Source organism: Chiloscyllium punctatum, chromosome 49 (genome assembly GCF_047496795.1).
Source record: "Chiloscyllium punctatum isolate Juve2018m chromosome 49, sChiPun1.3, whole genome shotgun sequence".
In the NCBI taxonomy this organism is placed as follows: domain Eukaryota; kingdom Metazoa; phylum Chordata; class Chondrichthyes; order Orectolobiformes; family Hemiscylliidae; genus Chiloscyllium; species Chiloscyllium punctatum.
The window spans coordinates 55,420,378-55,446,966 of NC_092787.1; the positions used below are offsets into that span (position 1 = coordinate 55,420,378).

Consider the following 26,589-nt stretch of genomic DNA (forward strand, 5'->3'; position numbering starts at 1 on the left):
AAATAACTGAAGATCTGAAAATCAGAAACAAAAACAGAAATTGCTGGAAAAACTCAGCAGATCCGGTCGTATCTATGAAGAGAAATAATAGTTAACATTTTGGATCCAGCAACCCTTCCTTAGAACTGATGGTAGCTGTCAAAAAGTAGGTTTTCATGCAGAAGTTCAGGTGTGGGGAGGGTGTAAGGAGTAAATGAGAGGTGGGGATAAAACTGAAAATGTGTTGCTGGAAAAACGCAGCAGGTCAGGCAGCATCCAAGGAGCAGGAGAATTGACGTTTCGGGCTTCAGCCCTTCTTCAGGAAAGTGATTTAAAGCTCAAAGAGAAAGAACAGTTGGACAGACAAAGGAGTGAATAATGGCCAGACTAAGAGAATGAATAGCTGCTAATGGGGACTATTACCGGCTAACAATAGGTGGTGTGTAATAACAAGTCATGAGGTAACTGGGTCTGGGTGTGTGGGGGTTGGGGTATGGACTTGGCAGAAGGTGCCTCAAATCCTAAAATTGTTGGACTTGATATCGAGTCCAGAAAGCTGTAGAGTTCCTAAACAAAAAATGAGGTGCTGTTCTTCCAGCTTACACTGAGCTTCGTTGGAGCACTGCAACAAGCTTGAGGCAGATGTTGACCAGGGAACTGGGGTGTGTGTGAAAGTGGTAGGCAACGGGAGGCTCAGGATCTTTTTTGTAACAGAATGTAGGTGTTCTGTGAAGCAGTCACCCAGACTACACTTCGTTTCCCCAGTGTAGGGGAGACCATGTGCTGAGTATTGAATGCAGTAATTTTAGTGATTTATCGCCAACATAAATAACATTCTCTTTGGCTCCTGAAGCCGAATACATTTTAATTGATGCCAAAATTGGTTCAGTGGATGAAGGTTATGGAGAGCCTTAAAGACGCTTGTATGCAGTGCATTCTGCCAATAACTTTCCAAGTTTCACAAGTTAAGAGTGTTAACAGTGAAACATCATGTCTTTCCAAATCAGCTGGTAAGTACAGCACGACATCAGAGATGCTTTACCTCAGGAGTCTGTGCTGGCTCATTCACTGTTCAGTGACTACACCAGAGGCAGAGTTGATACAACTCTATATGATAAACTATGGTGGCATCATTGCCCTCGTAACAAAGTAACAACCTGGCCAGAGACATTCTCTCTCTACCTGGAACTAATTTTCAATATTAGTACTTCTAATTCAGTGCCTAAAAACCCACAATAACAGCCTTTCCCCTAAACAACATTGCAGCAAAAGAACCACTCAAAGGCAATGGTATGAAACAAGCCCTGCCTGGAGTACTGGTGATGCTGACACATACATACTTTGAAGAGCAAGCTTAGCATTGCTACAGTCAGCTACTGAATACATTGCACCAGTCTGGACAGGCATCCCATTTGGATGTGCATTTTACTGTTGCATTATGAATCAAATGCAGATCATTGAAATTACTAAAATCAATACTCATTCAATTGGTTGTATCCTATGACAATATAACTGCACCTAAATTCTATACTATACCTCCTGAGTCATGCCATAACCAACCTGAATTTACCAATGCAGAATGATGTCCACAAGCTACTGGATACACCTGAAATCTCTTGGGGCTGGACTAATGTTCTGCAAATGTCTTAAAGCCAACAGATCCTGCATCAGCTCTGAGTTAGTTAACATTCCAAACAACATGCAATTGTTGACCTTTCAAAATAAACATTCAGGTTTCAAACTGTCCATTTATACTAGTATTTATTGAACCATTTCAAAACATTGCATGGCTAATATAGTTTATTTTATACTTCTGGGAAATGATTGGCAGTACCCTCCAGTGATGATATATGCTACTGTACATATACATGTTGAAATATCTCCTTATCTGATGGAGCTATCTATGTGTACATATAACATGCAAGCGTTTTATTTGTGTATGTGTATGAAAACACACTAATTTAGGAATTGAGTTAACAAACAAACCAACCAAGATACCCCTGATCAGCTCTGAATCTTTTGACTGGATCAGCAGGCTGTGTCTGGATGTTAGTTGGAGTTATTTTGCACCTTTCAGGTCCAAACAAGGTTGTGGCTGAACTGGCAGGAACTGTGAACTGATAACACTGCAGGCAATGGTGCATCTGGTATCACAATGGATAATGAGCTCAAAGAAGCACTTTCATAGAAATGAGATTAGATTGATTACAGTGTGGAAACAGGCCCTTCGGCCCAACAAGTCCATACCGACATACTCACCCAGACCCATTCCCCTACATTTACCCCTTCACCTTACACTATGGGCAATTTAGCTTGGCTAAACCGGAGCACCTGGAGGAAACCAATGCAGACACGGGGGGAGAATGTGCAAACTCCACACAGACAGTCACCCGAAGCGGGAATTGAACCCGGGTCTCTGGCACTGTGCGGGAGCAGTACTAACCACTGTGCCACCATGCCACCCACAAAGACTTGAAAAAGAAACATGAATAACTGAGAAAATAGGTGAATCAGGGTCAAAGCAATTACAAAAATATCGATTAGGAGAAGGAAAGAAAAACGGACTAGGAGGGAGGGGAATATAAAACAGAATGGAAAAGTAAGAAAAAAGGTGTTCCAAAAAATTGACATCTGCATTTAAGTCTCTGGGAATAAAATTTGACTGAAGAACTGAGATGTCATAGTTTGAATTGTCAAATTTTGGGACTAGAAAAGTTGATTTGCACTGCATTAACCATTACCACAGCATTGCTGGGGTACTCATACTGTTAATTACTGGATTTAACTTTGTGTGGCAACTTTAATCAGCAATTCACGTGCAAATCCAGCAACTTCTTAGAAGTAATGAGAGAACAAAAGCAAGCAAAAGCAAACAGTGGAACGAACAAAAATATCTGGATATTTGCAAGTCACAGCATATCACTTAATCCTTTGACTGTGGGGGCTGATTGCACATTAGTAACAGTGTGCGTAGTTACCATGGTGTTACCTTTCCAACAAGATCCAGTCCAAAGATGTGGCATATTTTCCACTTTGAACCCAATAAGGCATAATCTCACTGAATTGCACAATAAACGTCAATGGTTTATTCCTGTTCTTTTTACCCTTCCCTCCTATTTTAGATTCATATGTTACTTCTGATAAATTAAGTGGTAAAAAGTGTTTCTCTCTTGAGATTTTCTTCAAGCTCCTTTGCATTTCACGAAACACAAGATCTGCTATAAGTGGCTATGTTTAATAATACAATATTTAACATTAGAAATAATTTTAAAATATTTTCTTTTCACATTTCAAAGTGTGAAATTGGTAAAGCTTGATTAACACAACTGAAAATGGATTTTAAAATTATCTCTTGTTGTCAATATACTGACAGTAAGTGACCTTCATTTTAAATGACTGAAAATTATTTTGTTCCCTTTCCCCCAAAATTTCCAGATCAATTTTTAGACTTTACTTGAGGACTTGCTAATGAGCACCAAAGTGATGGAAACTCCCAATGGTGATTAGTCATGACCCAAGGATGAATTGGTTTTGTAGGTTTGTTTCTATGCAATGTTTTACAAGCTAACCCTAAAAATCATGCAAGCTCAATTTCCACCCATGTAATACAACATAAGTTTCAAGCTCCCTAATTCCTTTCTGTTGTTTATCATGATGTTGGAGGAATTGCACTAAAAGAAATACCAATATCATGCTGAAACCAATATCAAGAAATTATTTCAAATGTTGTTTTAATATAAAGCAATAAATTGCTGAGAGTTTGTGATTGTCAGGTTGAATGACAATTTACAGTTGAGGGAATTGTTGCAATATGTTGGTTACGCCGACCTTATTTTTTTAATGTATGATGGAGCTGTGATAAATCTACAGTAAAGATAATTGGAAATGGGATAAATATCCAATGAATGTAACCTACATGCCATTAATCATTGCAACCGTTCAAATCCAAGAGTCTTTTCAATTCTCAGATATTCTGTGTTCCATCACTTCGACACTATCTTTAGATAAAATATGTCAGAGAAGGATTAGTGAACTATTTCTGCCTCTGGATATTGGAAGCTGTGGCATTAAGGATCATCTGACTCATTGAATGAATATATTGAAGGCCAAGCTGTAGTTAATACACTGTTACTTAATCATTACTATTTGAACTGCACTTATGCCAAAGATTTCTCATGCCTCCCAGAAGTGCCAGCTGTCAGTGAAAGTTTGCTTTTTTGGATATGGTGGTACTAAATTCATAAATGTCCACCCATTGCACAGGGCCCATGCATTATCTTTACATATGCTATCATGCTATTCTCTTGTGATGAGGGGACCAGTCTATCTCACCTTTTCAATCATTATAAAAGTTTGAGTGAAAAATAGAACTTGCGTTATCGGGGGTACATTCAGAGTGCTGCAGCTTCTACAGAATAATAGAGATGATGCTGCATCACGGAAATTATGCAAGTATTATTCCATTGGGGTCTCAGCAATAAGGATTTAATTGTTCTAACAATCAGAGGAGGGAATATCCTGGGAAATAAATTTGGGAGCCCTCAACTTGGTACGATTCTAACAGCGGACTACAATGATGCACAGATCAGAGATCAGCTCAATTCATCCTGGAGCAACCCTGTCATAACTTAGTGACCCACTTTAAAGGCAGCACACCTGCCGAGGCCTAACATACTTTGGTGTCAATTCTTGGACAGGAAACTTCCAACAAAAATGCAAAGAAAACAAGGTTGAGTGATGCTTTGGGCGATTTTTATTTTGAGTAGTGGTTGATTTAAGGACTGATAACTTAGGAAGCTCAGTACTTCAATATTCCAGGCTGGACTTACAATCCATGAGACCAAAGCAGTTTAGGAGATTAGACATGAAATGGGCAAACAGCAATTGTATCACCTCCATCATTGACCTATCCGTGATTTCCTTTCACAAGTCAAGCATTAAACATGGGATCTTTCAGCTCATCACTTGATTGAATCCACTTATCCATCAAGGGAGGCCATTTAAATTGTTACATTTGGAAATTAAAGTGCAAATAATTAGGTAATTTACAATAAGGTCACCCAGAGTTTAGCCTACATAGAGGTAAACTTACTTTTGGATCAATCCATCTCCACAGTAAGCAGCTCCATGCACATGTTTCAGTTCGGGAGAAGGTTCACTTTCATCAGAGCCTGTGACAACTGCCACTTGATAGGTATACAAAGTTCCAGGTTTTACATCCCTGAGGACATAAGCAAAGAACACAATAAATGGAAGTTGTCTTTTTTTTTCGCTGTGATCACTTGATTCTCTGCCGATCAGTGGAACTTCCCTGAGGCATTTGGCAAACAGCTGCAAATGCTGTCCCAAGCTGGTCTCCGAAACTCTCATATTCGACCTGCTACTTTGTAATGTTCTTTCTAAGCAGCTCCATTTCAAGAAGCAGCAATGCTGTTTGTTTGCGAGACACACATTGTTTCTTCATATTCTCCACAAGCACCACTTTAGACAGCCACAGAGCTGCAGATTTATTTCCTCAACAAACATCCTCCATTGGCACTCTGTAAAATGCATGTAGCGTACACACAACTGTGCCAGTTGGGCATTTTTGGATTGAGTGTGAACACATAAAAGGTTATGGATTGCTGAATAAAATTTATAAAATTGTCTTTTTCTTGTTTTACATATAAGTACAGATATTTTTAATTTTAATTATTGCACTGTTATATCTTGAAGGAGTCCACATCTGAATTATCCCCTTCCAGAACAAACACTGGAGGTGTTAAGTGCATGTGAAACAAAGATAGCTCTGCTGTCTCTACTGATATTCATTTGAAGCTGCATCAAATTCAGTATGCAGGCACACTGGTCATCAAACCATACCTTTTTACCATCAAACTTGACACCATCAAGGGGGAAAAAAATGAACCCAACAGCTTTTCAAAGTCTGGTCAGTTGCTGAGGCGACAAAATAAGTTCTGAACTTGAATTCATTTTCCAAAGTGCAACTTCAGTTAGCAGCTGGGCTCTGGAATCTGGGCACAGTTTCGACTTAAACCAAATATTTATCTGCTGCCCTTTGCTTCAACAGGTTTATTATTAGAGAGCAGCAGTTGGCAAATCAACTCATTTACCATGTCACACGATCGTTTTACAATTGATATTTAGATGAGGACAGGATGGACACACAAGATTCAGAACTTAGCTTCGCAACACAGTATATTGATCGAAATTTGGTAGCCAGGTTCTCATATTTTAATTCATTCACGGGATGAGTGCATCACTGGCTAGGCCAGCATTTATTGGCTATCCCAGAAAATAGTTAAAAGTCAATCATTCGTAGTCCGATCACCAACTTTCCACACTGTCATATAAATAAACCCTCCTCTTCTTTGAATAGTATATTCAAAGAAACTACAGTCCTTCAGCATTTACAAACACCATTTTTTTCTGTGTTTTTCATTTCACATTTATGGTGAGCAAGTACAGGGACAAAGAGCATGGTAAATTAGCACATTTGGTGAAATGGTGGACTGTATTACATGAATACCTTGCAAAAATACTTTTCAACAAAACCTTCAATAAAACTTGAAGTTCACAGTGTTTGCCACAATGTAAACTTGCTGCTGCAGCTAAATATGGTGCTACAGCAATGTTCTCTGAAGCTGGATGGTTCCTGGAACTCAGCCTGACCTGAAAATTCTGCTTCTCACCACCGCACACATGCACAAATAATGTATTTTTTAACACAGCGAATTGTTATGCTCTTGGAATTCACTGCCTGTAAGGGTGTTGAAAGCAGATTCAATAATTACTTTCCAACGAGAGTTGGACATATCCTTGAAAAAGGATGTCTTTGCACAAGGGGAGAAAAGGCAGAGGAGTGTGACTAAGTAGACAGTGCTCACAAAGTCAGCATTATTGCAATGGGCAGAATGGCTACCTTCCATGATGTGTGAATCTATGGTTTATGAATGGGCAATCTGCCTCTGGGGTTATGTGGCTATTTTGCCACACATTAGATGCCTTGTCAGGACAGTGGTCAGATATGGAAGCCCTTGAATTTCTATTACAGAGTCATAGAGCTGTACAGCACGGAAACAGACCTTTGGTCCAACTCATCTCTGCCAACCAGATATGCTTAATGAATCTAGTCCCATTTGGCACATACCCTTCTGATTCATGTGCCCATCCAGTTGCCTTTAAATTTTGAAATTATACCAATCTCCACCACCTCTTCTGGCATCTCATTCCAAACATGCACCACCCTCTGTGTGAAAATGTTCCCCTTAGGTTCCTTTTAAATCTTTACCCTCTCATCTTGAACCTATGCCCTCTAGCTTCGGACTCCTCTACCCCAGGGAAAAAAACCTTATCAATTTATCCTATCCATGCCCCTAGTGACTTTATAAACCTCTATAAGGTCACTCCTCAACCTCCAATGTTCCAGGGAAAACAGCCCCAGCCTATTCATCCTCTCCTTACATTTCAAACCCTCCAACCATGGCAACATCCTCGTAAATCTTTTCTGAACCCTTTCAAGTTTCACAACATCCTTCCTATAGCAGACAGACCAGAATTGCATGCAATATTCTAAAAGTGACCTAACCAATGTCTGGTACAGCTGCAACATGACCTCCCAACTCCTGTACTCAATACTCTGACCAATAAAGGAAAGCATACCAAACCCCTTCATCACTATCCTGTCTACCTGCGATGTCACTTTCAAGGAACTGTGAACCTACACTCCAAGGTCTCTTTGTTCAGCAACACTCCCTAGGACCTTACCATTAAGTGTATAAGTCCAGCCTTATTTGCCTTTCTAAGATTCAGCTTCTGACATTTATCTAAACTCCATCTGCCACTCCTCGGCCCATTGGCCCATCTGACCAAGATCCCATTGTACTCTGAGGCAACCTTCATCACCGTCCACTACACCTCCAATTTTGGTGTCATCTGCAAACTTAATAACCATACCTCCTATGTTCCCATCCAAAGCATTTACATAAACGATGAAAAGCAGTGGACCCAGCACCAATCCTTTTGGCACACCATTAGTCACAGGCCTCCAATCTGAAAAGCAACCCTCCACCACCATCCTTTGTTTGCTATGTTCTGCATTCAAACGTCTAGTTCTCCCTATATTCCATGTGATCTAGCCTTGCTTACTAGTCTACCATGAAGTGCTTTGTTGAATGTCTTACTGAAGTCCATATTGATCATGTCCACCACTCTGCCCTCTTCAATTCTCTTCGTTACTTAGTTAATGCAAAATATATTACTGAATATATGTATCATAGAAACAGAAGTAGAAAAGAAATTGAGGATGGCATGAAATATTAAAGCTATTAAAAATTTAGGGATAGTGCAGGAAAATACTGTTAGGTTGAAGATCAGCTGTGATCTGGTTGAATAGTTCAGCAGGCTCAATGGGCCAAATGGCTGAATCCTGTTCTTGTTTGCTAAGTTCCTATACATGCAGCACTAGGCTTGTAAACAGGACAGGCTCCCCGCTGTAATAGAGGTCTCTCTGTCTGAGGATGGACAATTGAAATTGACCCTTGGAAGTAACTGAGTGGAAGAATAAAATATAAACTCAGTAGAATTCCCTGTCACTGTGACAGGCAGTTAGCAAAGGCACAATTGCTTCAAGCAGACCTGTGCAGTTGTGCTTTTAAAAACTCCAAAGTCTTTGGAAGGAGTTAATGGCTGTAATGAAATCTTGTGGCTTACTAAATATTCATACATTTCTGGTACTTTGCTCTTCTACCTAATGACATCATCTGAACCCCCGACTAAGTTGTAGCTTGATAGCTGCAGCCAATGGTATGAATGAAGGTTTTATAGTTTTCAATTACGCACACCAAATTCCTGTTAGCTACTGTTCAGACACAGCCTCAGGTTAATTCTGAGTTGCACCATCCTTGCAGGTGTTGGTTGTAATAAAGCAGCTTTTATAGTGGCCTTGATGCAAGAATAATTTATCAAGTGTAATTCTTCTACACTTAATAATCACACTGGATATTTCACATTTAAAGTGCCTGTTTAATCTTAGTATTTACTGCAAACTCTTGAGTCCAAAAGGCCCAATTTTAACTCTGCCTGCCAACTGGAATGGAACAAGCTGGTGACAGAAATGACAGTGCCCAGAGTGTATCCGACACATGCCTTTTTTACGTGTTACATTTTCAGTTGGTGGTGGACAATTGCTACTTAAATTTCAGGATACTATAGCATCATTTTCACCCTGGTGCCAAGCTGACTGACTGCAGCAACACTGTTGCCTCATGCTAAAGCTCATGCTAAAACATAAGGGCTCTCCTTCCCCCAACTATCTCTCCCACCCCACCCCCCTGACTATGATCATCACTGAACCACAGTCCCCTGAAGAATCAGGGACCATTCCCTCTAGCCTGGACCGGTAGACTCCCCCTGTCCAAATTCCCTGTCCTATCCATCGGACAGTACTTGACAACAGTCACATAAATGCATTTGAGAAGTTAAAATATTCCAATCCTCATATTTGTGGGGTGTGAGCTGTTGGAACAAGCTGTAGGTTTTGCCATACATTTTTGCTCCCCACCAACCCCTATAAGGCCTAACTTCTTGTGTTGTAGGTGCATAAAAACTTTGTCGCGTTTACTTACACTAACAACGGAAGACTGTATGTGTAGGAATCCTGGGTTTGATCCAACTGACCATTGACTGCAAATGTATTGTCTGAGATTCTGAAGAAACACATTTCCTGCTTGTCAACTAGATACTCCAGACAACGTAGGCCCCAATTTCGGCTGCAATACTACTGATGGCAAAAAGTAATTCGGAAGATTATGTATCCATCCTTTCAGCTATTGCAAGATACTAAGCAATGGAGAGGAGCCAATGCCAAGAATTCCAGAAAGCCTGCTCACCTGCCCTTTTCACTCAGCTACCGTATGAGTGAAAAGGATGGATAAAAATGGGGCAAGCAGTTAATGTTTTTGCAGACTTGGAGGATTTTTTACAGTGTTGAGAAACAAGTATGAGTTCCATCAGCAGTCAGACTAGTTCTCTGGTCAAAGCATACAATGAAAAAACTTATTCTGGACAGTGACCAGGAAAAGGCTTCCATGTTGTGCCATTCTCTGGGTTCGATTTCTCCCTGCTTGAAAGTGTTGAGTTCTTCCCAGCTGGAGGTTCTTTAGCTTCAGTGACATGTGACTCTGGATAATCGGTATTTCCATTTGAATTTCTAGATAGCAAACATCTACAGGCTACTGGGTTATGGCCAACATTATACACAGGCATGAACCAACAGCAGCTGAGAGAATGGTGTCCTGCATGTGGTTGGAGAGGTCCACAGGCAATCCCAGTCTAGTTTGGAGAAAGCGTGCCTTAAGGGACGGGAGGTGGAGTGACTCATTGTGGGACCCAAAGATGTTTCTGTCCCTCTTGGGCTCACAAAGCACAGGACCAACTTTTTCTGTTCTTCAACCGTGTGGCATTAAACTTTGTTGCAGCAAAAGAAGTGCCATCTCAGTCATGATCATCACACACTGAGAAACTGTGCCTCAGATCATCTGCCATTGCATATTCATCCATGAACCATCCGAACAATTTGTTTGCTGACTTCCATCAATATTGCAGATTACTGATAAGCAGCAGTTTTCTTACTGAGTTTTAACATTTTAAATGCTCAGCTTAAATATCACTCCTTCAGCTCCCTCTTTGAATTACCTTTATTTTGGAACATTGGACAGTGTATTGACAGTGAATTAGATGATGGCTAATCTCTGCCTGAACTCCATCCGCCAACATTGTTTCTGTAATCCTTAATATCATTACTTCAGAAAGACCCATCAATCTCAGTTTTAAAATTTTCTGTTGAACTAGTTTTTGGCAGGAAAGACAGCTCCAGATTTTGTGTTCCTGAGACAGCATCTTTAAGGCTCTTTAGTTTAACAAACTGCTATTGATTCAGGCAAATAGCGTATTCTTTCAATGAGAGATGTCTAGTTTGTCAATGTGTTATATCACACAGGAGTATGATGTTCATACAGGGAGCCTTTTCACTTTGTGTCCTGCATCAATGTCAGGAAGGATGTATCAGATTCTGCACAGTAAACAACCCAAGACTGTTTTGAAGCTCAAGTGAAATCATATTAGTGTGGAACGTGTTCCTCTTTGAACTGACAGAGCAGTAAATGCAATGCACCATTGAATGTGACACACAATAACAATGGCAATGTATTGAGAAACATGAAACAACAGGTTTAAATCTTTATTTTAAAGTGAGTTTCATTGTAATAAATATAAAATAACAGATGGCTGGCCGCAAACTACAGTGGATTAATTCCATCAAGCAGTTGTGAATATGTCATAAACTCTGTGAGAGCGAAGTTTGGTCCTTTCATAAACATCAGTAGATCCCCAAGATTGAATTAGTGTCTCAAACTCCCTGCCAGACACTTGTTATTCTTCATAATATATACTGTGTCTAGTTTATTTAAGTTTGTAATTCACTATTTTTAGGCAGGCAGCAAGACAAGTGAGTGCGGAGGTGGTAAGATGTAGGTGAAAGTGTAAAGCTGTTTTCAAACAACGATGAACACAGCATTGAAGAAATGTGCAATAATTCCACAGAGGCTGGTATCCCGTCACCAAGTCACGCTTCACTTAACATGTGGAGAGGCCTTGACACTGATCCACCTCCCTCAGAGCCAGCTCTCAGACTGAACAATATTCTGACACCCCAGTTTATATAAGTCAGCCACAGCTCCCTGGTTCGACAAGGTTAACAGCCCCAGTCAGGGAACTCATTTTCTGTGATGTCCACCTGGCTGTCTTCATTAGAATCACGGCAAGGGGCTTGCATTTCAAGTCCTGGAAACGTGCAAGTAAATCTCATTTGTAAGAGTGGAACTTTGACATTCAAACATGCTGAGATAAAGCTCATGTCGGAAAACGATTGTGCAATGAGTATGTCTGAAGTTGCAAGCAGATTAGCAAAGCAGAAAACTGTGATGCATCCCAATACCCAGAAGCTCGTTAAATAATTTCCATTGCTCATGAAAAGCTTCCTCAAAGAGTTCACACATTGACTGTACTTTCCACAATTTATTTCTTTGTTCAGGGAATTTGGGTGTCGCTGGTATTTATTGCTCATTTGTAATTGCCCTGGAAAAGGTGGTGGTGAGCTGTGTTTTTGAACTACTGAAGTCCACCTAGTGTAGGATCACCCATAATGTTGTTAAAATGGAGGTTTCAGAACTTTGACACAACTCCCATAGCGATTTAATTCCAAGTCAGGGTGGCATGTGGCTTTGAGGTGAGATTGAAAGTGCTGGCATTCCCATGCAAAGCTTCTCCTTATCATTTTAGTTAGTGAAGATTGTGAGTTTGGAATGTGCTATCGGGGTCCTTGGTTGGTTACTGCTTGGCAACTTGTAAACAGTACATACTGCTGCCACCGTACATTGTTGGTGGAGAGAATGAGTATTGAAGGTGATGAATGAGGTGCCAATCCAGCAGGCTGCTTAGTACTGGATGATGTCAAGTTTCTTAAATGTTTTTAGAACTGCACCCATTCAGGCAAGTGGAGAATATTTCACCACATTCTTGAATTGTACCTTGTAGACAGGAACAGGTTTTAGAAAACAGGAGATGAATTACTCACCAGAGAATTTCTCACCTCTGACATGATTTTGTACCCATAGTATTTCAACAGCTAATCTAGTTCAGTTCCTGCTCAGTGATAACCCCGAGGATATTGATAGTAGTGGTTTCAGAGATACTGCTGCCATTGAATGTCAAGGGCGATGATAACATTAACTCTTGTTGGAAATGGCAATTGCCTGACACTTCATGGCATGAATGTCACTTTCCATTTATTGGTTCACGTCAGGAGGTTGCCCACATTTTGCTCAGTATGGATATAGACTGCTCAGTACCTGGATTGTTGAGATTGGGATGAACAATGCATAATCATCAGCAAACATCCCCACTTTTGATGTTAAGAGAAAGAGAAGGTCATTGATGAGGCAACTGAAAATGTTTATAGCAAGGTTACTACCCTGAGGAACTCCGATAGTGATGTCCTCATTCTGAGATGATTGATCTCCAACAACCACAGCCATTGGCAATTGTGCTTTGGTATGACTCCAACCAGTAGAGAGTTTTCCACTCGATTCCCTTTGACTCCAGTTTTGCTAGGGATCCTTGATTCCATATTCAGTCCAATGCTGCCTTGCTGTCAAGGGTACTCAATCTCACCTCACCTCCCCTCTGGAGTTCAGTTGTTTTGTCCATATTTGGGTGTTAATGATTTGGCCAGGAGCCAAGTAAATGTTGGGTAAGCAGGTTATTCCTTTGCAAATGAGGTGACAGTACTGTCAAAGATTGATTCGATCACTTTGCAGATGGTTGAGAGTAGACTGATAGGGTGGTAATCAGCCAGGTTGATTTTGTCCTTCCTTTTATGTACAGGACATAGCTGGAGAGCTTTCCACAGTGTTGGCTAGATGCCAGAATGTAAATGTACCAGAACAGTTTGGCTAGTGACATGGCTAGTTCTGGCACACACTTCTTCCATACTAATGTCATAGACTCATAGCAAAAGGACATTCGGCCCATCATGTCTGCACCAATCAGAAACAACCACCAAACTACTCCAATCCCAAATGGAGTCATAGATTTTACAGTTGAGAACGTTGATAGGACCTATGGTTTTTGCAGTAGCTAGTGCTTTTGGATGTTTGTTGATGTGAAATAGCGTGAATCCACTGGGTTGAAGAATAGCATATGTGATGGTTGAGGTGGATTATCCACACATCACTTCTGGCTGAATATGAATGCTACACTTCAACTGGTCTGGTGCACTGATGTTGGGGGCTCCCCCAGTTTTGCAGTTGAGGATATTTGAGGAGCATCCTCCACCAGTGAGTTGTTTGCTTATCTGCCACCATTCAGGACTAGATGTTGCAGGATTGCAGAACTTAGCTCAGATTCGTTGTTCTGGAATCATTTAGTCCTGTCTGTCACATGCTGCTTATGCTATTTTGCATACTGCATGTTGCTTTACCAGATGACACCTTATTTTTAGGTTATGCCTGGTGCAGTTCCTGGCATACCTCAAGCACTCTTCACTGAATCAGGGTTGACCTTCCAGCTTGAACATAACATTGGAGAGAGGGATGTGCTGGGTCATAATGTCACAGAATGTAGTTCAATGGGATTCTGCTTGCTGTTGATGATCTCATGGGTACCCCAGTTTGAATTGTTAGATCAGCTCTAAGTCTGTTCTGTTTAACATGATGTGGAGGTGCCAGTGTTGGACTGGGGTGGACAAAGTTAAAAATCACAGAACAGCAGGTTATAGTCCAACAGGTTTATTTGAAAGTACAAGCTTTCGAAGTGCTTCTCCTTCTTCAGGTAGCTAGTAGTGATAGGATCATAAGACACATATTGATACAGATCTTTTACAATAAATTCTGTGTCTTATGATCCTGCTCCACTAGCTACCTGACGAATGAACTTTGAAAGCTTGTACTTTCAAATAAACCTGTAGGACTATAACCTGGTGCTGTGTGATTTTTAACTCTGTCTAACATGATGGGAGAGTGCTATCAATGTGAAAGCAAGACTTTGCCTCCACAAGGACTGTATGGTCGTCACCTTTCACCAACATTGTCATTGACGGATGACTTTGTAACGGGTGAATTGGTGAGAACAGTATCAAGTATATTTTTCCTCTTTGTTTCCCTCAAAACCTGCCACAGATCTAGTCTAGCATCTGTATCCTTTAGGATATGGCCAGCTCTGTCATTAGTGGTGCTACCATACCACTTTTGGTGAGGGGCTTTGAATACCACCTAGAGTACAGTTTGAACCTTTGCCAGTATGTCCTCCAAATGTTGCTCAACACTCATCAGCTGAGGTGGGGTAAAGAGTTAGTAATCAGCAAGAGGTTTCTTTGTCCATGTCTGACCTGATGCCATGATATTCCATGGAGTTGAAAGTCAATGTTGAGGGAAACTTCCTCCCAACTATATATCACTGTGCCACCACTTTTGCTGGCACAGGACATAGCCAAGGACAGTGTCTGGATATTGTCTGTAGTCTATGAATCTGTTTGTATGACTATGTCGGTCTATTGCTTGACTAGGCTATGGAACAGCTCTCCTGATTTTGGTACAGCCCCCTGATAAGGAGGACATTGCATGGTTGAGAGACTTGAATTCATTATTATTGCTTCCTGTGCCTAAATCAATGTCAAATGGTCTGTCCAGTTTCATTCCTCTGGACTTCATTTCAGTTTGGTACAGCCAGGTAGCTTGCTAGGCCATTTCAGTTGGCAATTAAGACCCATTGCTTTGGTCCCAGAGTCCCATGTAGGCCACATCAGGAAAGAATACCTAAAGCACATGAAAGAACCAGATGGATTTCTTTGACAATTAACAAAGGTTACATGGTTAAATGTAATTCCAGATTTAATTAACCTCAAATTTCACCATCCAATTTAGTGGTATTTGAACCCATGTCCCCAGAACATTAATTTAGGTCCGGGATTGCTAGCCCAGTGACATTATAATTATGATTTCCCACTCCATATTTAAGTTCGAATTTTATGCAAATGAATATAAGATATTCATTTGCATAAAACAGGAAAAAACAGGATAGATAAGGATAAACTATATCCATTGGTTAGGGATTCTGGAATGACAGGGCAAGGTCTGAAAATGAGGGCTGGACCATTCAGGATAGATGCTAGGAAACATTTGTACACACAAAGGGCTGTAGATGTTTGGAACTCTCTTCCACAAACTGCAGTGGATGCTGGGTCAGTTGTTCATTTTAAATCTGAAACAGATAATCTTTTGTTAAGCAATGGTATTAAGGAATATGGGCCAAAGGCAGGTACATGGATTTCGGCCACAGATTAGCCATGATCTAACAGGCTCCAGAGGTTGAATGGCCTACTCCACTTCTTATATTCCTATATATTAATGTTCATATGCGTGCAATCACCTTGCCAAGAATGGTTTGGTCATGTTCATTAAAATGATCCACAACATTCTTAAATCACATCCACATTTAACTTGCGCACGTTATGAGCTGAGGACACCTCTCATTGACTTGCTATAAATAGGTACTGGATTTTGGGCCCCTGTCCGTAGCCTTCGTGGAGAACCTGGAGGTGGTGCTAAGCTGATGGGAGGTGATCAGGACAGTGCCAGAAAAAATAATTGGAATGGAGCCAAGTTAGTGCCAGCAACCACAACAGTACAGCAGTACTTTTCTCAGCTCTATACCAGCAATATTTTCTAACAATGTTTTTTTTTGGTGACCTCTAGGGTTCCTTTAGTGCCCTCTGGATAGGCTGCATGTTGGCTGTGTTTTCCTGGAGGTTGCTAGCCTAGCTGTGGCTGCCATTATGGTGAAACAAATTCTTGAAGGGCACTTCAAATAGATGTTACGCTTCCTGTTCACTTATGCACATTGCTTAATTCCTGTTTCATGTGAATTTCATTGCTGCCTTTACTCAAAAAGTTGGTCATGCAACAAAAAACATTCATGCTGCTGAGACCAGCTCTTTTGGCTGCTTCGGCCCCTATTACATGCAGTGCCATACCATATTCTGGACTTTGAATTTCAATGATTCAACTAATATATACTTAAATGCACACCCATCTCAGATCAGTGCGTCTGACACAACTCCAGCTTCAGAAAGATGAGGGAGAGGTGTTAACTCTGCATCTGTTTTCAATTCAAATTATTTCTGCATCTGCTTCTATCCCAGGCTGCCACACATTTGTTCACCCAGGACCATCTATTACTGCCATAAATATGTTGAGTGATTAACACTGTCAGCTCTTAAGAATAGAAGTGCATTATTCTAATGGAGGGGCCCTTTTAATCTAAATCCCAGCACACGCATTCACTTTTCTTTTGCCGTTGATTACCCTGGGATACCCAGAGAAATACTTACTGAACATGTACTAGAATGTCCTGGGTTGCTTCTACAAAATAGCAGCTGGGATTTTTGGAACGTTTCAGAGTACTGAGAGCTTCAGGTTTCCTGAGGAGCACCTGACCTCAGTCTGGAGGATGGAGAGGCCAGCAAGCTGATTTTTGCTGAATGAGCAGAATTTTAACACATTTGTCCACCGTTTCAACCAAAGTATTAAAAATATCCAGCATTTACAAATGCATTCAGAATTCCCATCCTAATATTAAAAAGTTTCCATTCCCTTCCTTTACCAGTCTTTCATATTTGCCTTTCGTTTCAGTGCACTGCATTTTAATCTGTCTGGATTGGCAATACTGTGCGTTCCTCAACCAGTTTATTTTAACCATAAGCTCATTTCAGATTTTTTTCATTCACTATTTAAGAAAGGTGGTGAGGAAAAGCCAGGAAACTATAGACCGGTGAGCCTGACATCAGTGGTGGGCAAGTTGTTGGAGGAATCCTGAGGGACAGAATTTACATGTGTTTGGATAGGCAAGGATTGATTAGGGATAGTTATGGCTTTATGCATGGGAAATGATGTCTCACTAACTTGATTGAGTTTTTTTGAAAAAGTAACAAAGAGGATTGATGAGGGACGGGCAGTAGACATGTCTATATGGACTTTAGTAAGATGTTTGGTAAGGTTCCTCGTGGTAGACTGGTTAGCAAGGTTAGATCACATGGAATATAGGGAGAACTAGCCAGTTGGATCCAGAACTGGCTTGAAGGTAGAAGACATAGGGTGGTGATGGAGGGTTGCTTTTCAGACTGGAGGCCTGTGACCAGTGGAGAGCCAAAAGGATCGGTGTTGGGTCCATTTATATAAATGATTTGGATGTGAACATAGAAAGCATAGTTAGTAAGTTTGCAGATGACACCAAATTTGGAGGTGTAGTGGACCACAAAGAAGGTTACTTCAGAGTACAACGAGATCATGATTAGATGGGCCAATGGACTGAGGAATACCAGATGGAGTTTAATTTACATAAATACAAGGTGCTGCACTTTAGAAAGGCAAATCAAGGCAAGACTTATACACTTAGTGGTAAAGTCCTGGGGAGTGTTGCTGAACGAAGAGTGCAAGTTCATAGCTCCTTGAAAGTGGAGTTGCAGCAAGGTAGGATAGTGAAGAAGGTGTTTGGCATGCTTTCCTTTATTGGTCAGAGCATTGAGTATAGGGTTGAGATATCATGTTGCAGTTGTACAGAATGCTGGTTAGGCCACTTTTGGTCTCCTTCTGATTGAGAGGATGTTGTGAAACTTGAAAGGGTTCAGAAAAGATTTACAAAGATGTTGCCATTGTTGGAGAGTTTGAGCTACAGGGAGAGGCTGAACAGGCTGGGGCTGTTTTCCCTGGAGTGTCGGAGGCTGAGGAGGTGCCCTTATAGAGATGTATACAATCATGAAGGGCATTGATAGGGTATATAGGCAATGTCTGTGGGGGAGTCCAGAACTAGAGGGCTTAAGTTTAGAGTGAGAAGTCAATGATTTAAAAGGAACCTAAGCGGTAACTTTTTCAAGCAGAGGGTGGTGCATGTATGGAATGAGCTGCCAGAGGAAGATTAGATTAGATTGGTTACAGTGTGGAAACAGGCTCTTCGGCCCAACAAGTCCACACCGACCCGCAACCCATCCAGACCCATTCCCCTACATTTACCCCTTCACCTAACACTACGGGCAATTTAGCATGGTCAATTCACCTAACCTGCACATCTTTGGACTGTGGGAGGAAACCGGAGCATCCGGAGGAAACCCATGCAGACACGGGGAGAATGTGCAAACTCCACACAGTCAATCGCCTGAGGTGGGAATTGAACCTGGGTCTCTGGTGCTGTAAGGCAGCAGTGCTAACCACTGTGTGACCGTGTCGCCCACGAGGAGGAGGGTCATACAATTGCAACATTTAAAAGGCATCAGGATGGGCATAGGAACAGGAAGGGTTCAGAGTGATATAGATCAACTGCTGCTAAATGGGACTAGATTAGTTTACGATACCTGGTCAGCATGTACGAGTTAGACCGAAGGGTCTGTTCCTGTGCTGCACATCTCTTTGACTCGATGGATCATGGGATGTGTTGTCACTGTTTGGCCTGGGATTTTGTCCACCCCTAATTGCCCTTGAGAATGTGGCGGTAACCTACCTTCTTGGTCTGCTGCTGTTTATCTGTGTAGGTGCATGCCAGTGTTGGTAAGGGAGGAGTTACTGTTGCACTGTGAAACATTTCCAATAATACAGAGCATAAATAACATATCAAAGAGAAAGTAAATGCATACAAAAAGTGAGGAATAAGAATACTGTTGAAGAAATTGACTTGAAATCAAACACTGCCTTGAAACTTGACAGTGGAGCATGTTAGGCATTTCATTCTTTGGAAGTTGAGTTAGCAAGCTATTGCATTGTCTTCTCTCCGTCTTCTCTCCTTACTGTCACAAGAGACCATTGGAAAATTATTTTAGGCCAACTTGATACATTTGTCAGCAACTCCGAGTTCTATACAGACTGCGTCTCTGCTGATGCATTGTAACCAAGTGCAAAGAAATGTGCAGAATGGGTTTGCCTCCAGATTTTCAACTTTGTTTTTAATTCTCTTCAATGTGTGGGAACATCTGTGTATCTGTGCAACCTTTTCAAGCAATAGGGTTCCTTATTACCATCCCCAAACCTAGCACCCACAAAAATTATGTCCATTTCAGCTTTGTTATTAATCCCACTATCAGTAGCTGCACTTCCAGGTCTTAGGTCTAAACTATGAAATTCCTGCCATTAACACCTCGACTTATCTACACTTGATATCCTTCTTACTGCCCACCTCTCACAGGTCATCCTTTCTCATGCCTTCTCCATTGATCATACTTCTGTGGAACAGCTTGGAATTCTTTTCCTGTTATAAGGAGGTTACTAACTACCAGCTGTCCTCATTGCTATGTTTTTCTTCACCCTCTCATCCTCACTAATGAGATACACCACAGATTCTACTCAATATTTCTTGTGAAGGATCAGTATCAATCAAAGCACCAGGACACAGTCTGTACCAGACTTTGACAGCATATCAGTGATTGAGCCATAGTCATTGTTATAATGTTTTATCAATAGCTATATTGTACATTACTCTTAAACAACACTTCATAACCGTAATGTATTTCAGTGGGGTCGCTCTCCTGGGGTTCTGAACCAGTGACAGTGGTAGCAAAGCTCCTCCAGTGATTGGGGACTGGTGGCAGCAGATGGCAGTGTTCACAAGGCGGCATCTGCAGCTGAAGCAGGATTCGTGGCCTGGCAACAACCTGGCCTGGCAGCGGAGCCAGGGATACTTGGTTGCAGAAAGTCCTGGAGGGGTGCGAGGGGAATGCAAGTCCTAGAGCTGCGTGTAGGGAAACTGGGTTGTGGAGCGGTTCCAGTACAGCTTGAGGGAAGTGAGCCCTGGGATGGTGGAACTTACCTTGTTGCAGCTGAGTGCTGGTGAGGAGCAGACTGGAGGCTGCAGTGGAGTGGGACAGGAGCTGAAATTGGGCCTGGCGCCAGTGGTCACACGACGTGCTGAGCAACTGCTATCTGAAATTCTTTACCGAATTCCAATGTAACTCCTTTAACTCTGTTATAATTATCTTATTTGTAACTTTTTAAAAAGACTTTGTAAGTACCACTTTTCCTTTTAATCCTCTTTTGTATCCAAGATTTGTACCTTGGTACTTGTACCTAAGATGGCACCATTAACGGCAGCCATTGTAAAAAAACTTTTCACTGTACTCCTGTACTTCTGTACGGGAGCACATGTGACAATAAAGGATACTCATATTCAAAGCTATGTTTATCCATTAGTTATACATGAAGTAATAATTGCTTTTAGTTTACCGACAACAACGTTATTAAATACTTTAATGAATCGTAAATACCAAGAAGAGGGTTATGAAATCTATTACAAGCAAGGTATCAGATGACATTGAAAATCTTGACAGTAAAGCTAAAGCACTCTTGACCTGCCAGATGCTTCTACTGAAGACAGTGATTCATGCTGAAATATAGTGCACAGGTGCCAACGGCTACCTGAACGTTACCTCAATAACCATTCTTAATGCAGAGTCCAGACAGTATTGTCAGAAGCTTACATGCTCAAGGGTGCATCGCAGCTGAGTCAGATCCTGACACCCTCAAACTAAGGCCATTCATCATATCCTACCACTCCCTGAAATCTTTCACTATCACAGAAAAGAATGCAAATTCGATCCTCTACCTCCCTGTCCTCCTTGAGAACAGTCCATAATAACCTATCTCAAAAGCCATGTCCATCCCTTCTGCTGGAAGTTGTAGGTGATTATATGTTTTAAACAGTGAAAACCCATTGTATTACTCTCTCCCTCAACAAAGAGAGACGATTTTCCTCACTGCTTGGGCTGGATCTGACCTCAAGTCTGAGACAATCAAAGACTACTCCACTATCCCACCCAGTTTTCAAGCAGGGAAAAGACATTTTTTTTGCCTTAACAATCAAGAGACAGAATTATAGAATCCCTACAGTGTGAAAGCAGGCCATTCATCTCAGCGTGTCCTCAACGCCCCTCCAAACAGGATCCCACCCAGACCCATCCCACTATATTTTTCCTGTAACCCTGAATATCCCATGGCTAACCCACCTAGCCTGCACATCTCTGGACAATATAGCATGGTCAATCTACCTAACCTGTGTTTCTTTGGACTGTAGGAAGAAACCAGAGCACCTTGAGGAAAACCATGTAGACAGAGGGAGAATGTGCAAACTCCACACAGACAGTAGCCTGAGGGTGGAATCAAACCCAGGTCCCTGGTGCTGTGAGGCAGCAGTGCTAACCCCTAAACCCATGGCAGTGGATATAGGACATTCTTCTCACTAACCCATTCATTATCTCTATGACGTTTTTAAAAAATTATGCCTTTGGGAATTAGCATAAAGCTTCTGTCTACCTGAGACACTTTGATATTGTTGGCTACATCATCCTTCTCCTCTCCATTTCTGAGCAGTGGCATTTAATTTGAACAAATACTGCCACTCCTTGTATGTCACTGATCATTCGATGATCTTTCCATACTTTATACCTTGATGGGATCCGCTCCCACCAGCCACACATCACTCTCACAAGACACTTAGGGGTTGGAGCTAAATGAACCATTAGCTAATGTCACCAGTACCTCAAAAACAAATGCTTTAGAAAAAATACTCAGCAACTGTGCCCGCTTAGTTTTTGTTAAATAGCTATGCTTCTTTCTTCTGTTTTTTTATTGTTCTGGTTCCTTGATGCCTGGGTAAAGTGTACAAAGTGATATTCATCTTCTGTGATCTCAATGGCAGATATCTCATTCCCACTTTGGCAGATTATTCTGTACTGTTTATTGGTTAGATTAACGTGATGCAGAGCTGGGGGGGGGGACATTTTCTTCACAAAACATGACAAAAAATTGCCATGATTCACAAGCGACCTGCAACATATCACGGTTCAAACACAAAAGGTACTACAAAGCTAGAGGAGACTCAAAGTTCCTGTAATTATCCTACGGGGTAAATAATAATTGAGACAAATCTGCGTCATTAAAATTCCTACTTTTTTTTGTTTATCCAGTAAAGGAAAAAGGTTTGTGAGGTTTTACAGGACACTTGATAGTGGCTCTGAAAAGGGGAAGGAATCAAACAAGTCTACCTTCTGGACAGAAGTCATAAGTATTTTATATCCATGGTGCCTTTTCCTCACCATAAGGTGGCACATCAAAGAATGTGTTTTTATTAGTTCTGACCTTTGTTTCACCTTTCAGTTTATATAGGTGAAAATTTACGAAGAGGCACAGCAGGCCCAAGGGCCAGTGAAAAAAAGAACCCGCCACAGCTTCCTAATGTGTCTCCATAAAATGTGGGCTCATCAAGTCAATCTGTTTGTTTGGAGGCACGGTTGTTAAACCGTTTCGGATCGAAGGTTGATCATACATCCCTGGGATAGGAAAAGTGGCACCAAGTTGGAAACGACCTCAACTGTGCGATTTTGGGAAATCAATATCAATTAAATTCCTGGCTGTAGCTTTACAAAGATTTTGTTTCCGCTAATTTTTGCCATGATTCTCTTGCTGCAAAACATCAAGGGTAGTGTTTCTTCTGCTTATTTCTTGTGCTGGTTCCTCGACACCTGAATATGTTACTTGGACTAGTAATGAAACCCTAGGCTAATTATACATGAGTTCAAATCTCTCCACTCACGGGGAAATTTAAATTCAGTTGGCTGAATCAATCTTAAATAAATACTTGTAATGGCAATGATGGCAATGAAGCTAGAGGATTCTCATTAAAAGAAAAACAGCTGGCCCGCTATCATCTTTTGGAGAAGGAAATCTGCCACCCATATCTTGTCTGACCTATATGTGACTCCAGCCTGCAACTAAGTAGCTGACTCGGAATTGCTTTCAATTGGCTGGGGAAGTGACTCAGTTAAATAAAACTTCTGTGACAAAGTATAAAAGAATGAATGGAGAGGTGGCACTGTGACTCAGTGGTTAGCACAGCTGCCTCACAGAACCAGGGACCAGGGTTGGACTGCACCCTCAGAGGACTGAATTGGTGGGGTTTGCACATTTTCCATGTGTCTGTGTGGGGTTTCCTCCAGGTGCTCCAGTTTCCTCCCACAGTCTAAGGATGTGTGGGTTGGATGGATTAGCCATGGGAAATTGCCTGTGGAGTCCAGGTATGTACAAGCTAGGTGGATTAGCCATGAGACATGCAGAGTTATGGATATAGAGTGGGTAGAGGGAGGTATCTGGGTGGGATGTTCTTCAAAGGGTCAGTGCAGACTCAATAGGCCGAGTCTATATGCACTGTAGGGATTTTATGACCAGCCGGCATTGATCAAGGCAGCAAAAATGATAAGTACGCAGTCAGTCTATTGTATCCTGTGAAGTTCTCTGCCTAACATCACGCACCTCCATCTCCATTCCTAGATAGCCTGTAACACAGATATAACAAACCCGGCAGATGGTAGCAACCAAGTGATATTTAGTTAGAAGGGAGAAGCAATATTTACTCTGATTGCATGAATTCTCATCCCATCTGGTCAAACAATGGCAAGGAAGCTTCCTGTTGATTACCACTGACTACCTTTAATCTGCTGATAAATCAGTATTCCTCATATTGAACACAACTGAAGATGTACCAAGGCAACGCACAGAATGTACTCTATGGAGGGACTTCAATGTCTATCAACAACAGTGGTTGGTCGTCCTATCCCCATTCAGGCAGGCCATGTCCTAAAAGATACACTTGTCAAATTGGGTTTCTGGTAAGTGATGAAAGAAACACCCCTTAAAATAAGAACTTGAATAAGCATTTCAACTCATTCTCCACAAACTCCTTGTGGTGGATGCAGCTCTTCGTGGCTGTATCAGTAGGAGTGACAACCGCACAGAGATTGTGGAAATGCTATCATGTCTTCACACTGGTTGCACTATTACAATGTCAAATGGGATAGATTCAGAATAGATATAGCAGCTCAAAACATGACATCCATGAGGTGCTGTGAGCCATCCATAACAGATAAATGTATTACACTACAGTCTGTACTTCTATGACCCAGCATATCCCTAACTCTACCATTACCATTTCTGTTACTGTTACTGTTACCATCACCATTAAGCCCAGGAATCAACCCTGGTTCAATAAAGCGTGCTGGGGTGCCAAGAGCAGTTACCAGATGTACCTAAAAATGTGGTGACAATCAGTTGAAGGACTAGAGTCAGAGTATTACACAGTACAGAACTAGACCCTTTGGTCTAACTTGTCCATACTGACCAAGTTTCGCAAACTAAACATTGCCTGTGTTTGACCAATATCCTTCCAAACCTCTCCTATTCACATACTTGTCCAAATGTTGTTTAAATATTGCAACTATACCTACATCTACCACTTCCTCTGGCAGTTCATTCTGCATATGGAATACCGACTGTGTGAAAACATTGTCCCTCAGTCCCTTTTAAATCGTTCTCCTCTCACCTTAAAAATATGCCTCTCGTTTTGAACTCCCCTACCCATGCATATCAGATATTGAATGCTGCATGCTGCAGATATGGCTGCGCAATTCTACAAGCAACAGATGAAATCAAAGCTCTCTACACTCCTACCACAACCAGCTGTGAATGATCGTGGACAATTAAACAACTAATGGGAAAAGGCTCAACAAGCGTCCTGTCCTCAATAATGGAGGAGCCTAGCACTACAATGCAAGTGACATGGCATAAACTCTTGCAACTATCTTCAGCCAAAAAAGTCAGATGGAGTATCCTTCTCAGCTTCTCCTGAAATCATCACCATCACCAGATGTCAGTATTCAGTGGATTCAGTTAACTCCTGTTGATTTGAAGAAACAGCTAAGTGAGCTGGATATGGTAAAAACAATGGGTCCGATTAACATGCTAGCCATAATGGTGAACGCCTATGTTGCAGAACACGCTATGACCACCATGTTGCTTTCTATCCTTTGAGATATAGCACATTATTGCCAAAACATTCAGGTCTTGTGTCTTATTTTTCAGTGAAAACTATTCACTGTTTTTCTATCCACACATCATTAGACTTCAGTCCTGAATCCAATTCATTTTGTTCATTTCATTACTGTTCAGTTTTGTTTGAGCCTATCCTTATTTAAGTAGTATTGAAGACTCTCTGTCGTGACTATATATAACTTTAATTTGGGTAGCAATCAGAGATTAGGAGAAAGTGCAGGCTGTAGATGCTGGAGAGTCAGAGTTGAAAAGGATGGCACTGGAAAGGCATAGCTGGTTAGGCAGCTTTCGAGCAGCAGGAGAGTCACTGTTTTGGGAATAAGTCCTTCATCAGCAATGTGAGGGGTTGAGGGCGGAGTGGGTGGGGGTGGGGCAGGGGGACATCAGGAGAAAGGGGGATGAGAGATAAATAGGAAGGTGGATGGAACTAGGAGAACGGTAGCTGGGAAGATGATAGGTAGATGCAGGTGGGGGGGGTGATTGCGATAGGTCATTGGGGAGGATGGAGCAGATAGGTTAGAAGGAAGATGGACAGGTGGGACAGGTCAAGAATCAAGAGGCTGGTGCCGAGTTGGAGGGTTAGATCTGGGATGAGGTGGGAGGAGGTGAGATTTGGAAACTAGTGAAATCGACATTGATCCCGTGTGTTTGAAGAGTCCCGAGGTAGAAAATGAGGCGTTCTTCCTCCAGTCGTTGGGTGGCTTGGATTTGGCGGTGGAGGAGGCCCAGGACTTGCATGTACTTGGAGAAGTGGGAGGGGGAGTTGAAGTGGTCGGCCACAGGGAGAACGGAGTGTTTGGTGCCTGTGTCCAGGAGATGTTCCCTGAAACGCTCCCTGAGTTGGTGTCCTGTCTCCTTGATACAGGGGAGACCACATTGAGAGTAATGGATGCAATTTATGAGGTGGATGGATGTGCAGAGAAATCTCAGCTGGCTCCTATTCACATTAGCCTGTGCTATCTTTTGTTGGAAAACTACAATGAAATGTATTCCTTAAATGCTTCTTCATTTAACCAAAGGAAATCACCCCCTCAACATAATATGTGCAGCCTATTTATCATTCTGATAATAACCTGTTTTGTTTATATATATGAAATGCAGTCTGACCTTCAATTTTGGCATGCTTTCCATCATG

The 26,589-nt window shown here is 41.6% G+C and overlaps 1 protein-coding gene across 7 annotated transcripts in view; it reads right to left on the bottom strand.

Annotated features, from left to right (window-relative positions):
• LOC140469200 (pappalysin-1-like) overlaps nucleotides 1-26,589 on the bottom strand; it is a 323,835-nt gene that overhangs the window by 199,221 nt on the left and 98,025 nt on the right. For 6 of the 7 annotated variants that reach the window (XM_072565488.1, XM_072565487.1, XM_072565486.1 and 3 more), the window contains exon 8: nucleotides 5,072-5,200. The exons of the other annotated variant lie outside the window; for it this stretch is intronic. In XM_072565488.1, coding sequence (XP_072421589.1) covers nucleotides 5,072-5,200 — 129 coding nt within the window. The remainder of the gene's footprint in view (nucleotides 1-5,071; nucleotides 5,201-26,589) is intronic. 7 annotated transcript variants of the gene reach the window in all.